The following is a 14636-nucleotide window of genomic DNA, read 5'->3' on the forward strand; positions in this document are numbered from 1 at the left end:
AATACATTGGATTGTGCAAAACTCTTACCTTGTAGTCTAGAAAAGATGTGCTTGTTTTAGTTTGGATAGTTGAGAAATCCAGTTTATTCGTTCACAGATAATTAATTCGAAGTTATATTAATATACATATATAATATATATATAAGAATACATTTAAATGAACACTCTGTCATCTTAAATATATATTGTTTTTAAGATTTCTCTATTGTGAGAGGTCAATGAATATGCAGGATTATTCCACTAATGGGCAAGAATCAAAATAAATTTTCTAGAACTCTTTCTGGTTGTTAAATAATCTGATAAATATTCTAGCTACTCTTTCCAGCCTTATAACAAAAAAAAAAAGTTCATATTAGGGCTGAATGAACCTTGTCTTGAACAAATGGAAAGTAAATAATGGGCTTATGCTTCTCATGGTCTTAGCCCTTTTATTTTTGCTGGGGTGAGGCGGAAGTCTCTTACAGTCATTCAGGCTGGAAGGGATTTCAGGAGATCTGTAGTTCATCCTCCTGTTCAAAACTGAATTCAGATCAGGTTGCTCAGATCTTTATTCAGACAAGTCCTGAAGACCCTGAGGAGAGAGAATCCACAGTGTCAGTGAGCAACCTGCTCCATATCCTCATAGTAAATTTTTTTTCTTTATATCCATAAACCACTGCAAACCTGAGTTAGGAGAGTGGCTCAGTCTTCTGCCTTGTAGGCATGGAAGGCTGCTATTTATCAGGTCCTCATGACGTTTTTTGCTCTCCAACCTAAAAAAATAAAAATAATAGTTCCCTCAATTTCTTTTCACATTGCATAGCCTCAGCCCCTTGAGTTGATTGCAGCTTAATGAGTACTAAGGAGAATAATTTCTTCCCTTGATCTACTGGCTGTGTTCCTGTTGATGTAGCTTATGATGCTGTTAGGCTTCATCATTACCAGAGCATGCTGGCTTACTTTTAGTTTACTGTCCCCCAGTCCTTTTCAGCTGAGCTGCATGTACAGCCTCCAATGCCAGTCTCCAGCCTGCATCTTTGTCAGAAATTAGTCTATTCCAGGCACAGGTCTGTGCATTTGACATCACTGAATTTTGAGGGGTCTTAATAGTATCGGCAGTATGGAGTTGTTCCAAATTCTGTGAGGGTGCATTCTGTCTCTTCCTCCAGCTCTCTGATAAAGATTTTAAAACGGATAGGAACTCTCTCTGCCTGCATCAACCTTCATGTAAAGTACAAACCAGTATCAATAACCCTTCATCTGATGATTCAGCCTAGATCCCCTAATTCTCTTTGATTTTTCTAAAATTTCACAGAATTATCAATTTGGACAGAACCTATCTGAATAAATTATTTGCTATCTCAAATAACAAGGTTCATACATATCCCCTGAAAAGCTTATCAGGCATACATTGTGCTACGCAGTAGGGAAAAAATGTAGTTTCCTTAGAAGTTCAAAGATTAACTAAATCCATCTGTTGCTTCATGTAAGTTCAATGTTGGTATTTTGATGATTTAGCTCAAAACATATGTTGAAAATAAGATAATTTTTATAATCTAGGGTACTAAGAGAAAAGGGAAAATACAGTCAATAGGTTTTTCAATGACCGTAATATATCCTTTAGGTTTTCTGTGGTTGTGCCATCCCAGATGTGTTATTCTTTCCTTTCTCCTTTCCTTTTCCTCCTCCAGTTCTTATATCCATTAGCCAGTTTAAATCAAATTTAACGAAAAACGTATTTATATGGGTACCAGAAATGAGAATGAGTGAATAGGTAAATGAGAAAGCCAAAGCAGCGCTCATGGGAGAGAAGGTTGAATAGTGGCAGCTCAATCCCTGATTCACTGCAAACTAAGTCTGACGTTTGGCAGCTGATCAGCAAATTTATCTCTGAGCCATGTGTTCTTGGGTGTTTCTACACACTTAGCTGTGTGGCAGAACTAGGAGCATTGCAGAATGCAATGCCAAATCCATAAAAACATGAAGTTTGTTGGTTCAGAAGCTCACAGAAACCTTTTTTCTTCCATAATGTTCCATAATGTGAATCAAGATTTAATATTCTGAAACTAAGCATTGTTGGACACAACTTGTTTCTGGCTGGAAACTGGTGATCTGTAAAGAATGTAGTATCTGGAGTTTCTTCATGTTAATAATTATTGCTTGTTTCTGTTTTTCAACTTGTTTCTAGAGAGGTGTGTTTTACTGCCATTACCCACATCCCCAACGCTTTTTTTAAGCTACAACCTTGTCTTGCTGTTTGTCAACGTGCTTGTCAGTAATACGGAAAAAGAAGAGTGGCAGTGTTAGCAGGGATTATTGAAACTATTAATAGTCCATTTCTATTTGTGAGAACACATTTCCTTTTGTTAATCTGTAGTTACAGCAAACAGAACTTCTAAGAAATAGAAGTATTTCTGTGATTGAAACAAGCATGTATTCTGATCCTGCCTTCTGCGTTGATTAGAGACAGACTCAATTGCATTCTGGCAGAACAATTTATGTTGAAACTGTTGTTATCTAAAGGCATAAACGTTCTTACTGTGTGATACTACTATTTTAGTTGACTGGATAATATTTCTAATGCCAGAAGTGTTGGTGATTGTTTCAAGAGGGTATTTTTGATGGAGGTTTTGCTGTTGTCTGTATAGCTACTGGACCTGGAGATTCTGGTTGCATTTTGCAAGATGTATGCAGGTTTCTTGCTCTGCAACAAGCACTGTCGTGCGTAGAGAATTTGCATTCTTTCCCCTGAGCTTGGCTCCATTGCAGTTAGAGGGAAAGATTCAAGAAACAATATATGATTAATCTATACATACTCTGCTGTGAACTATCATGTTAATGATAATTACTTATGTGAACTTAATAAGAAAATACGGGAAGATTATCAGAGGTAGTCCTGCTCAGATGAATCTCCTGGAGTTATGATAGTGTCTTTATATATTAGCGACTGTAGTTACATATTGCAAATATGTAATATATGCAAATTTTGTGGGATAACATAAAAGCTTTAGTTTGGATCTCATTTTTTTGCATTGTTTTTCAAGAGAAAAAGTGTGTCTTTTCCCTCAGGACTTGTATATCCCAAATCATCCAAATAAAACACGATATATTATTCCTTGGCTTTGAGAGCAGTGGGCATATATATCGTCTGGTTTGGTGACTTTCATAAGCTCTTGTTTAATATTTATGTAGTAGCTTTGTGTATGTGGGCTGAAACCATTCTGCTTAGTGTCTGTTTTAAGTAATTGAAATAGATTATTAAATTACAGGTAAAGAGAAAGAGAAATGATGTGAGGAAAAAACACAGCAATCACTCTGTCCCCAGGGAAAGCATTTTCTTTTAAGTGTCATACAGTGAATTTTCTCACTGACATGATATAGATCTTCATTGTGTTTCAAGGTAAGGACAGAAAACAAGTTAAAGGTAATATAAAGCTATGTTATGAAAGATATCTTTCTTAACCGACAGAAAGACACCTGCTTTTGAATGCTGAGTCTTCCATTTTTATGGTTTTTAGAAAACAACTTCAGAAACTGACACAAAAACACTAAGGCAAAATTTGCAGTATTGACTTGGCTGAAGCACTAGAGATCGCTACCATAGAGCTATATGCTTTTAAGTTTAAGCTTGTTTTACGTAACTTTTTAAATTTACATAAATAAAGATTTCAGCCTACAGACTGCAGCTTCCTTTAATATTTAAATGCATTCAGAATAAACCATATACATATATACATGTATATTTGTGTATGGTTTATAATCTCAGATATATGTATATGTGTGTGTATGAGATTAAGATATATGTGCATCTCATATGTATGTATATCATGTGTGTGTATATCTTGTATGTGTATGTAAAACCATAGTTCTACATAATGAAATAACCTATTGTTTTTAAGGTCTAGTGCAATTCCATGCTATTGGCCAGCTATGCTGTTGGTAGTGTAAATGGAGAATAGATTTAATGGTCTTTTGTAACACAAGCTAACGTGAACAATAAGACAGACACCAGAACTGTCCTATTCCTTAGTTTCTGCCTATATTTTCTTTGGAAATCTGGTTGGATTACAGCCAGTTTCACACCACCTGCTACATGTTTTCTTCTTAGGATATTTTTGCACTTTATGTTAAGTAAGATCAGAGGCTTGCACAATACTGACTCCTTTCCCAAGCACTGCAGAAGGTCTCTGGAAAAGGTACACAGCCTTGCTCCGTACTGCATTTATCTTCAAGGGAAGAACTCTAAGGCCAATAATTACTAAGAAAAAATCACTAAAGTCTTCATATTGGGCAGTACAGTTTCAATAAATCTGTGTAAGAAGTTGAGGCTTAGGATGACGTTTTTCTTGATATTTACAAAATCTGCCATTGTGAAAGGTTACAGTAACTGCCCTTTCTTCAGGCTGATGAGAATGAGAAGATTTGAAAGAGATTCAACATGCAAGTGGGTCAGCCTGGCTGGGGATAGTGATTCTTTCCTTTGATCTATGGCACTTTCGTTTGTAGCTCTACTACATGGAGAGCTGAACTGGTTTACATTGCAGCCCAGATTATTACAGTACACTGGCATGAATTTTAGCTTACCATAAAATGCAGTTTTGATGGATCAGCTGGTGGTTCATGAATAGCCAATATGAACTGGAACTTCTCCAGCAGTGGTTGCTCAGGAATCAGAGCTTTTGGAGTTGACCTCACGAGTCTCTCTGAGAAGTATATAAATTTGTCTTGGGCACATGGCAAGGTTTCTTTTCCTTACTTCACTGTGTAATAAGTCACATAAGGATGAAATACTAAAGCTGGGGTACTCGTAACAAAAGTTAGGCTTAACTTGGTAAAACTGCGTGCTATTCAAGAGACTCTCGGTGGGTGTGTAACACTGTGGTTGTGAGTGAGTTGTTTTTAAATCAAGGTATCGCTAAGGTTGTGGTCTGATGCTCCTGTTTTCACTTTGAATCTCATTATAATCCCACTGTAACTTTTGAAGCATGTGTAGATTTTAATTAAAATTTTACTTTTTGCAGAATACTTACTTTGTTAATTGAATGTCTTGTTTGAATCACACTGAAACAGATTACATACTTTATTTTAGCTGACAGTGCTTAATCTAGATTAATTTGTACCATTCAACATTATACTGGTGAAAAATAAAAGGTAGCATTACAGGCATATCAGGGTCTTGCTACAGCATAAAAATCAAAGAACTAATATTATCCAAACATGCACAACCACTGTGTTATTAAAAGGTCACCGTTTGTTCACGCTTTGAAGTATGACATCATACATGATGCATGACCTTTGGAAAGCACACAAAAATGTTGTGGAAAGAATTAATATTTTAAAACTTGCTTTATTAACTGCATTTCATATACGCATAGTTATACGTGTTAGCACATATCTACCAGTTAGGTTTTAAGATCAGGCAATGCTCATTGCTTCTTTTTTGAACTTAAACCTTCTCTGTCTCTGCTATTGTTACTTTCTGCGTTAGAATTTGAGATTATCTAAAGAAGAACTCAAGAGTATGTTCAAATTTCTCTCTGAATTTGTTTTTCTGATTGGTAATCTGTTTTGGATATCACATCATAATCTCCTCCTACACTCTCTTACCATGTCAGAAAGCTGATCCATCCTGCAGTATAAATTTTGATCCACTGTTGTATATGATACATAGAAATGCTTTTGACCTTGGGCAAAAAAAGATAAAAGAGAGAAATGCCAAATTTGAATGACACAACCTAAATTGATATTCTCCCTAAAACCCTTGGTACAGCAGTTCTTGTTTTTAAATTAAATTTCAAGGAATTAAAAGAAAAAAAAAAAGATTTGAACAAGTATGGTTTGGATATCACAGAATGGCTGAGATTGGAAGGGGCCTCTGGAAGAACCGCTTGTCCAAGTTCCCTGTTCAAAAGCAGGTTCATCTAGAATAGGTTGCCCACAACTACTGCCCACAGCTTAAAGAATATTAACAGTATGTGGATATAATTAATACTCATGTGATTAAGTTTTCTTAAAATTGAATTATTGTGTCATTTAAAAATAAATGCTTATGGTTTAAGAAGATATTTCAAAGGTTGAAACTCCACAGAAAATTCAGAACAGGTTTTTGTTTAAATAGGTAACAATTCCTAAAGCTATAAATATGCATGACAATATATGGTATTATATTGTATCTTAAAATAATAGGTAATTTTATTATGGAATGTATTTTTCTTAAAATACCTATGCTATGGATGTATTGTTAACACCATCTTTACTTGACTTCTTGGTAATGAGGTTAGGTATACATGTATGAATCCATTAGAACGCTGTGTCATTGTCATCCACAAAACATGAATATATTGATGTTCAAGAATTCACATTTGTGTATATATAAAATAAAGACAGATTTCATCTTTACTTGTTTGCCATTACTGTAATGAAGACCTTATCGAAGGAAAAAAGTCAGTGACTTTCATTTGATACAAAGGATTAGTGCTTAGGTACATGCGGATAAAACATTGCTTTTGAGAGTTGTGTACAGAAGATAAAGAGGACAAGCGGCTCTGCACTAGCTAGCAGTTGTGTGTGTATGTGTATATGTATTTTACAACTTTTTTCTTATGTCCTTATTCACTTCGTAGTTTTCCATGATTCTTCCTGAAAGCAGGCATTACTTTTCAAGTAAGTGTAGCTTTTCTGGCTCAACGTGAGGAGCATATGACAGAGAACTTTAATGGAAAAATACCTCAATCAAACATGTGGTAGCTGAAGGAGTAATTAATTAATCAATGTCTGCTTTTAATACTATTTTGTGATAATTTCTCTTAATAATACTTAATTTATTCTGCAATTTATTTTTGCATTTAATATTTTCAATGAAACAGATGTCCCTTTTACATTTTTACATTATTTCTTGCATGAAGCATCGTTAGTATTCCTGAGCAATTTGTTAAATTAATCTTTTGTCTTTATTTAGGTATATGAGTTAGATGGCATTCCCCTGATCCTGGACAACTGCAGCATTGATGACAACAATCCTTGTATCCTTTACGGAAGAATTTAACTCTATTGAATATGACACATTTTTGGAAACTAAGAGAAAAAAGATAGGGGAGCTTAATATACATTTGTTAGCATTGCTTTCAATTGGTACCTAAGTCTAACTGGCCTTAGGATTCTAGCTTGTTTTTAAATGCTTGGTTGAGAAGCAAGTGAATTTGTGAAAATGCATTCGTGAACTGGACACTGAGTTGAAATGTATTTTGTTTCCTAAAATAATTAATATTACTGTTTTACAGTGTAAATTCACACAGCTAACTGTGATAGAAATCTGAATTAAGGCCGTTCTGTCATTGTGTCAGATCTGGAGTTTATGTTTCAACTGAAGTCCGTTCAGTAGACTGTAATAAGTACCCCCATCAATTCTATGCACTTATTAAATCTGCCTGTGGAGAACTTATTCTAAGCACAGAAACAAGGCTAGCAAGCTGCAGAATGAAAATGTGTATAATTGAGAGTGTCATCTGAGTTATCACTGTTGCTTTGTGTGCACTGTTTTTACATTCATCAGTTTTCGTATAGAGGGAGACTTGATAGTGTTCTCTTGATGGTGCACTGAGTAGTAGAGTAGTATTTCTATGGTCGTGTTCTGGTACGAGGCACTGCAGGGATGCAGAGGGAAGGGCAGGAGAAGTTATGCTTTTCCAAGCAGAAGAGCAGCCTTGAGAAAACCTAGTCAGGAGTTTTGAACCCGAATGACTTTGCTGGAAAGCACAGCTCATGCAGCAATGTTTAGAATCTCTTTCTACAAGTATTCCTTAATTTTAGCTGTTAGTACAATAGAATAAAATTTGAAGTCTTCAGATGATAGAGTTGTAATTTACAACCTTGAGTGAAATGAAAATTAAATACCAAGTTGGAGCCTTTACTGCATTTTGGGCGATGAGAAACTTCTAACCTTTTGATACAGGCTGTTAATTTATGGCTGAACTATAAACCTCTTACCAGAAGATAAAACTTAGTTTTAAAGATTTACTTGTCATAGTGACAAGCATGCAGTTTGCAGGTACATGGAAAAAGTACTAGCACTTGGGCAGAGTGGGGGCTAGCCTGTTGTAAGGTTTACTGTGTCAGCTTTTGGTGAACAGTTTCTGGCTACTGTTTTATTGTTTTGGTGTAAAGTTATTATTCCAAGCACTGTTGTGTTGTATGAAGTTAATGCTTTCCTGCTTCTCTTCTGCCTCTTTAACATTCCTTGTCTACTGTGTTCTCACCATGTCTTATGTGGGAAAGTGAAAGAGGAGTTTGACATTTGTATCCATCTCTGCTTTTATCCACTTGGTAGCACATTCTGATACTACCAGACACCACAAACCAAGGCCTCAGTAGCATGTAGGTGTCCAGCTCCATTGCATAACATTTTTCTGAAGAGATATGACTGATTCCCTTCTCCCTCTGTGCACACCATTCTGCTTGGAACAAATCTGTTTTGTGATGCTTGTAAAACAGAGCAATACTGATTCGAAAGCCTACTTGCTTGAAATTGAAACATCTTAAAATTGCCCAAAATCTAATTCTATGATCCAGAATGAATGTACTTTGTATCTTTTCTCTTTTTAAGGAGGATTAATTAAAAGGAAACATTTAGGTAACTTGAGTTAAATGTTGAGAGAGTTGCTGAAATTTGTATACTATTACTCAATGATGCTGCAGTTTGCCAATGTAAGATTGTAGAATGCAGTGAGGGAAAGCCTGATGTAGCACTTCAGCAAGGGTTTCTTTGGGAAGTCTTGTCCAGAAACTTCTCTTTACATTCTTGTTTCTAGTGCCCATTTTTGTGGTTTCAGGTTGTGTTGTCCACATCTCCTTGTGTGAAGCCAACTGGAAAAGTTTCAACCAGTTTCCTTTACTATGAGAACATCTTACATTTCCTCCTAGAGTCTTTGTAGATGCACATATTCATTTGAAATATGTCTGGTTTGGAGACATCCAAGCTCTACAGTTTAGATATTGTTATATTTTTCACTTTAAAAAATAGAGTTAATATACAGATTCTGTAGATTTTATCAACTGAGGTATATCAACCTCTGAATCATACCTACAAAATCTTCTAAAGGAAGGTGTAATTGTGGTAAAAGTGACATGATCCTTTTCTGGGTGGGGAAAAAAATTCATAAAGTATGCAGTTTGTGAGGAGAAGGTGGACTGCCATGTTAGATGTTAAAAGGTTTTTATTACCTTTGAGAGGAGAAATCCTTTAATAAATCTTTTTATTTATAGCATATGGAAGCATACTGAAAGAGTAAATAGGTCTGCTCTTATCTCAGAATAAATTCCCATGTAAACCTGTCATTGCCTTAAAATCACATCCTTTGAGTTCTTGAACAACTTTGTTATATGCACACAAACATCAGGAGGTTCATTCCTTATAAGATTATTAACTGAAGTTCAGCTGGCATGTTTGTATTACTTCAGCTTTCTGGGTTTGAATTCTTTTGGTGCATCAGTGTTACCTTGTCTAATTAGATTTCTAACGGACTTGTATCTTCCAAATTTGTGCTAACAAGTAGTAGTTTTTCCTATAGGAATTGTTATGATACAACAGCAATAAAAGACTCTCAATAATAAATAATAATAAATAATGGATGTGAAGATGATAATGAACCCCAAACAAACTTTCTGTACATCTTACAAAGATTTAAATTAGCATGTTAAATTTTCAACTACTGTAACTTTGCACAGTTCCAGATAAAGTTACTGGAGTAATACTGAGAGATGCTAGTTTTTCAACTTTTACATATCAGGCTTTTAGTATAGGGGGAAAATGTAAATAATTAAAGATGTGGAAGATAAGATTTGTTATAGACCTTGGGGTCAGAAGCATTAAACATCAAAGAAGGCTGAATGCCACCTTAACTTTTTCTGTGCCCTTTAAATGTTCCTTTTTGGATTTGTCATATCCTAGTCATAGTTGTCCTTCTGTATTCAAAAGAAGAAAAAGGTGTTTCTAGACAAGTAAACTACTTGTTTACCTTTGGATTAAGGATAGGTTCTTTGAAAATTCAGTTCCTTGCTCTACATCTGCAAAGTTGGGAGCATTTTGGTTTTATTTATGTGCCTTGTGTTTGCAAATAAATAAATAAAGCCTGCTGCTAAAGAGCAAAGTGGATTTGAAATGCCTATCTGGGTAATGTCAGTTAAAATTTATTCCAGATCCAGCTTTTCAGATTACTTGGGCTGAAAAAGTGATCTAGAATAAAATGTCTTCTATTCTGTTTCCTGAGCCACCATTTTCTTCATCTCTGATAGGCAGTAGTGTCAGACAAGAGCCCTTCTTTTGTCTTTGACCTCTTCCTCATTTCTTACTGCTCCTTCTAGCTTCCTTTCTGACCTTTCACAGATACCACTTGCTTACCACAAACAAAAGGAGGGAGGCCATCCCATTCAAATCAAAACGTTAAAGCTTTGTTGACTCTAATCATACAAAAAAAGGTGTTTATTAAAAACTGCTCATAAACTGTCCTGTTTATTATTGAAGAGTTTTCAGTTTATCATAAATACATAGGCACTCAAAGTGATACCTGTTAGTTAATGATAAAATTTGAAGATGAGAAGTGAAATGCAGCTTTGAAGGTAGAGTATTCTTGATTTTTCAGGATGCTTACCAATCTTAAATTTATGAGATTCTTATAGTGGGTTTCTCAATTTGATTTCTCAAATTGATTTTGTGACTGAATTGAATTGGAATAGACCTTATCCTTATGTAAGTGTCCATATTATGTTATCCCTAATCAGGCATGTTTTTCTGTTAGTCAAAAGTGAAGTCATACTTGAAGAAAAAAAATGGTGTAGTATGTGTGCACATGCATTTTTACATGTATGAATACACCCAGCTGCTTATGTTTCAGCAATAAGAATTTTAGTACAAGGGAAAACTGTGGTTGCTGTGGATATCCATACAGAGTCCTTAGTCTGAATAATGGATGAAAGTGTAAGAAATATAAGTTAATTTTCAGATACTCCTTGCCTAAGCTTCCTTCTGAAGTTTATGTTCGGTCTGAAAGTCACCTAAGAGGTAGATTGAAAATACTTCTGACTTGATGGCAACAGCAAGTATAATTGTGGTTCATGAAACTTTTGGCTGAAGCTAGAAGAAATCAAGTTGCTATGGTCTACAACAATGGCAGTTTGTTTTTGTGAGATGCCAGCAAAGACTTTTGGGGGAACTGACAAACATTTTCTTCCTAAGTTACAGAATACAACCTAAAATAGGCCACATACAGTGAAAAAGCCTCACAGATGAATAGAAGCCAGTAGAAAGCAAAAATATGAGTGTAAGTTGACTTTTTAGAATGAACTATGATATAGCTGAGCATTTTCATGTAGATGTGGCTATCCCTTGTATGTTGGCAAGAAAAAGCAGGATAATGTTCTGTCAGTACTGGTTGCCTTTCTTTGGAAAACTTGCTGTAGGCGCTGTCAGTGCATTCACCAATTTGAGGTGAACTATTTGACTCTGTTTTCATAAGCATACATAAAATAATGTTATTTAAATGGATACAGTTAGTTCAAAGGAACTAGAGTACTGCTGAAAACAGTAATGATCACTCTCTCCATGCCCTGTCAAGTTCTGTCCACTTCGAAGAAACTGCCCATTTCCTCATCCCATTGACAGTTTCTTTGCTGCACAAATCTGAAGGCTACCGGGAATAAACGGAAGTGTATTCTTTGGAAGAGGGATGCAGTTTTGCATTATCACAGGTTGCTGCTACCGTAGCCCTTATCCTTAGACACGGAGCACTGTTAGAATCTTATTTGCTGTAAACCAGTGCTGATTGTCACTATGACACTAATAAAAAGGTATCAACTCAATTTCTAGTGACTCCTCAGAGGCTGAGGACCTACAGGTTGGCAATTTAAGAATGGGACTTGTCAGCACAGGTGAAGATCCAAAATTTGTTGACCTGGACTCAGAGGTTCATAGTGCCAAAGACAACATAAAATAGCAGCTGAGTAGCAGCCAATTACTATAGGTGGAACTAGAATGAAAGTTAAATTCAGTTGAACTCCTATGTGCTGCAAATTCTTCTTTAAAACCCTGAAAGTTGTAGGGGATTTCTGATTGATGGCATATACACAAACTTTAGCTTTTTTGTATCTTACATTCAGATGAACTGATCAGGCTAGAAGCTGGAACAGGTACAAGTATGGTTATTCATTGAGTAAGAATGATCTCTGAGAGGGTCTTATTTGTTTCACCATATTTAACAAATCAAATCCTGCTCCTTCAAGTTACCATGAATTTCTTATAGCTGTTCTTTTTTCAATTCTAATGGAGCCAATGGGGTATGTGTGCTTCACTAGGGAATCCCTTGGAGTTGTATAACAGATTCTTTAGCAGCAGTAGTGTGGGCCCGTTTTGAAAATGGTTCCCAGGAGAATTCAGCCTTCTTGTTATTCTTTCATGGTGAAGAGGGAAAAAGACAGCTATTCCCAAATAAAGCTTCTGGTTTTAGTTTTGAAAGTCATCTTTCAACCAATACTGATTTCTGGCACTTACGCATCAGGGTGTCTTTATACTCATTACAAGTAGCTGGTCTTATTCTTACAGGTGTTGGTGGACTAGAGAGGTTTGGATTCCATGCTAATTGGGATTTTTCTATAGGATATTGGATGGAGTGTCCAAGGTGGGACTATTATAAGGAGGCAGGATCTGAGTCCGTGGTCCCTGCTGAGGAGGGTACAGAAGGCCTTTGTGTAATTTAATTCTACTTTGGATTACTCTTGACATTGACTTCACGTCTTACGAGTTTGGATAATGTAGCTTCTGTGTCCTAAGCTGCTGTTTATCTTTTCTGTATGTTGAAACCTCTTGGAACAGAACTCACCTAAAGGTGACAGAAGAACCAAGAAAAAAACTACTTCATCAGTTTTAAGCATTATATTTGGTAGATATAAATTTGTGATGTGGACAGCACTTCTGAAATTGTTGTTTTGTTGCAAGAAGATACTTATCTACTTCAGAATAAGATAAAAAATGTAGGTTTTTCTTGTGAGATGTTCTACATCTCTCTCTCAGTAATTCACATTGTTGCCAAAGAATAAAATCTTTTTTTTTTTTTGTCAAATGCAAAGTCCCCCTTAAATTAGACCACAGGAAGCATGCAGTGTACGTTGCAAGAAAAGATTGTCTGGGAAACATAACTTCTGTCTCTCTTTTTACAGCTTCTTGATTGGGAAAGAACATTGGGAACTAAGCTTCTGGCATTAAATTTCTAGCTGCATTTCATGTATAGAATGATTTTATCAGGTTCTTTAGAGCACTGTGTACTTTCCTGGTAAATCAAAGTGATGCTGCATTGTAAAGTCTTAATTAGCTCGTAATTGCCAAGCACATTGGGGTTGTTGCCTAATACACACTCTGGTGAAAATATCTAAAATAATTATCAGAATTAATTTATAGATATTTTTCTTTCAAAACTGTTCATGGATTGATTTTGTTTGGACATTTAACAAAGTTTTAATACTTAATCACATATCTCAGGTTTCTGATTCCTCAATTTGAGGAATGATTGGTAATAAAAATACTTGAATTCAAATTTCACAAGAAAGTTTGTATTGGTTTTCTTGAGAATATATAAAATACCAAAACAGTTTTAAGGACATTTAAATACAGAATCTATTCTTCAGTGAATTACTTCTATACAGCTCCAGCAAATGACATATATCTTCATTAATAAATATGTGTGTTGTATGGGATCCCTCTTAGAGCTGGAGGATGTTTAAAAGAGGTATACAGAATGCAAGAAGGCTCTTTGAAATGTTACATTATAGTATGTGCAATCCCTTGAGAAGAATAATCTCTGTAGGCACTAACTCATGCATGGAAATGTAAGGACTTAAAGTTAATAATTCTATTTCTAAACCAAATATTGTCATATTTGTCCTCTGTCCTAAACCCCTTGGTGGATTTAAATCCATGACAGGCTTGAATTCTTGAAAGAAAGTGGATCTTAAGTTACGAGAAGCACCAAAAAAAAAAAAAAAAAAAGAAAAGAAAAGAAAAAAAAGAAACAGAGAAAATATAATATTTTCCTGCTTTTATAGATCAAACAGTTTGATTGATTTTTCTGTAGACTTTTTGAAAAATTCCCCTCTGGGCTGTGACAGAACACTAGAAATTTGAGACCCAAAGTTTTTGTTTGTTTGTTTGTTTGTTTGTTTTAGTAAAGCTGGGAGTGGTTCAAAAATATTATTGAGAATGGAATGCCTTCTATGACTGCTTTATCATATTTCAGTCTGTTGTCTTGACATTGTTTCTTGCACACCTCCAAGGAATATTCAGATGTAATACGGCCAATGCTCTGCATAACATCTTTATTCTGGCGTTTTCCTGCTGTTCCATTTTCTGCCACTGTTATTAAAGCAATCTGTAATTTCAGCTGGTGGGTGCATTGTCATATGTAGCTCCTTCCTGATCCTTAAATCTTTTTCCGTCTCTTTCCCAGATCTTTGCTTAGACTTTGTTCTTTCTGTTTCCAAAACATAGCCTTTCCTTTCTGTCTCACTGTCTCACTAAGGATATATTTGCAGTCCATACTACCGATCCTGCTTGTGTTCTGAGATTTCTTCAAGGAGATGCAAGCATTTCCTGAAATTGTAGCAGATACAATTGT

At 35.4% G+C, this 14636-nt stretch overlaps 1 protein-coding gene across 7 annotated transcripts in view; it reads left to right on the top strand.

Moving 5' to 3' along the window:
* Positions 1-14636, top strand: part of ATXN10 (ataxin 10) — a 108966-nt gene that overhangs the window by 85275 nt on the left and 9055 nt on the right. For 6 of the 7 annotated variants that reach the window (XM_068657924.1, XM_068657944.1, XM_068657915.1 and 3 more), the window contains one exon: positions 6938-7001. In XM_068657924.1, coding sequence (XP_068514025.1) covers positions 6938-7001 — 64 coding nt within the window. Of the gene's footprint in view, positions 1-6937; positions 7002-14636 lie in introns of those variants that run through there. The other variant, XR_011089369.1, reaches the window with a different exon arrangement.

The sequence above is a fragment of the Anas acuta genome, chromosome 1 (assembly GCF_963932015.1).
Source record: "Anas acuta chromosome 1, bAnaAcu1.1, whole genome shotgun sequence".
NCBI lineage: Eukaryota > Metazoa > Chordata > Aves > Anseriformes > Anatidae > Anas > Anas acuta.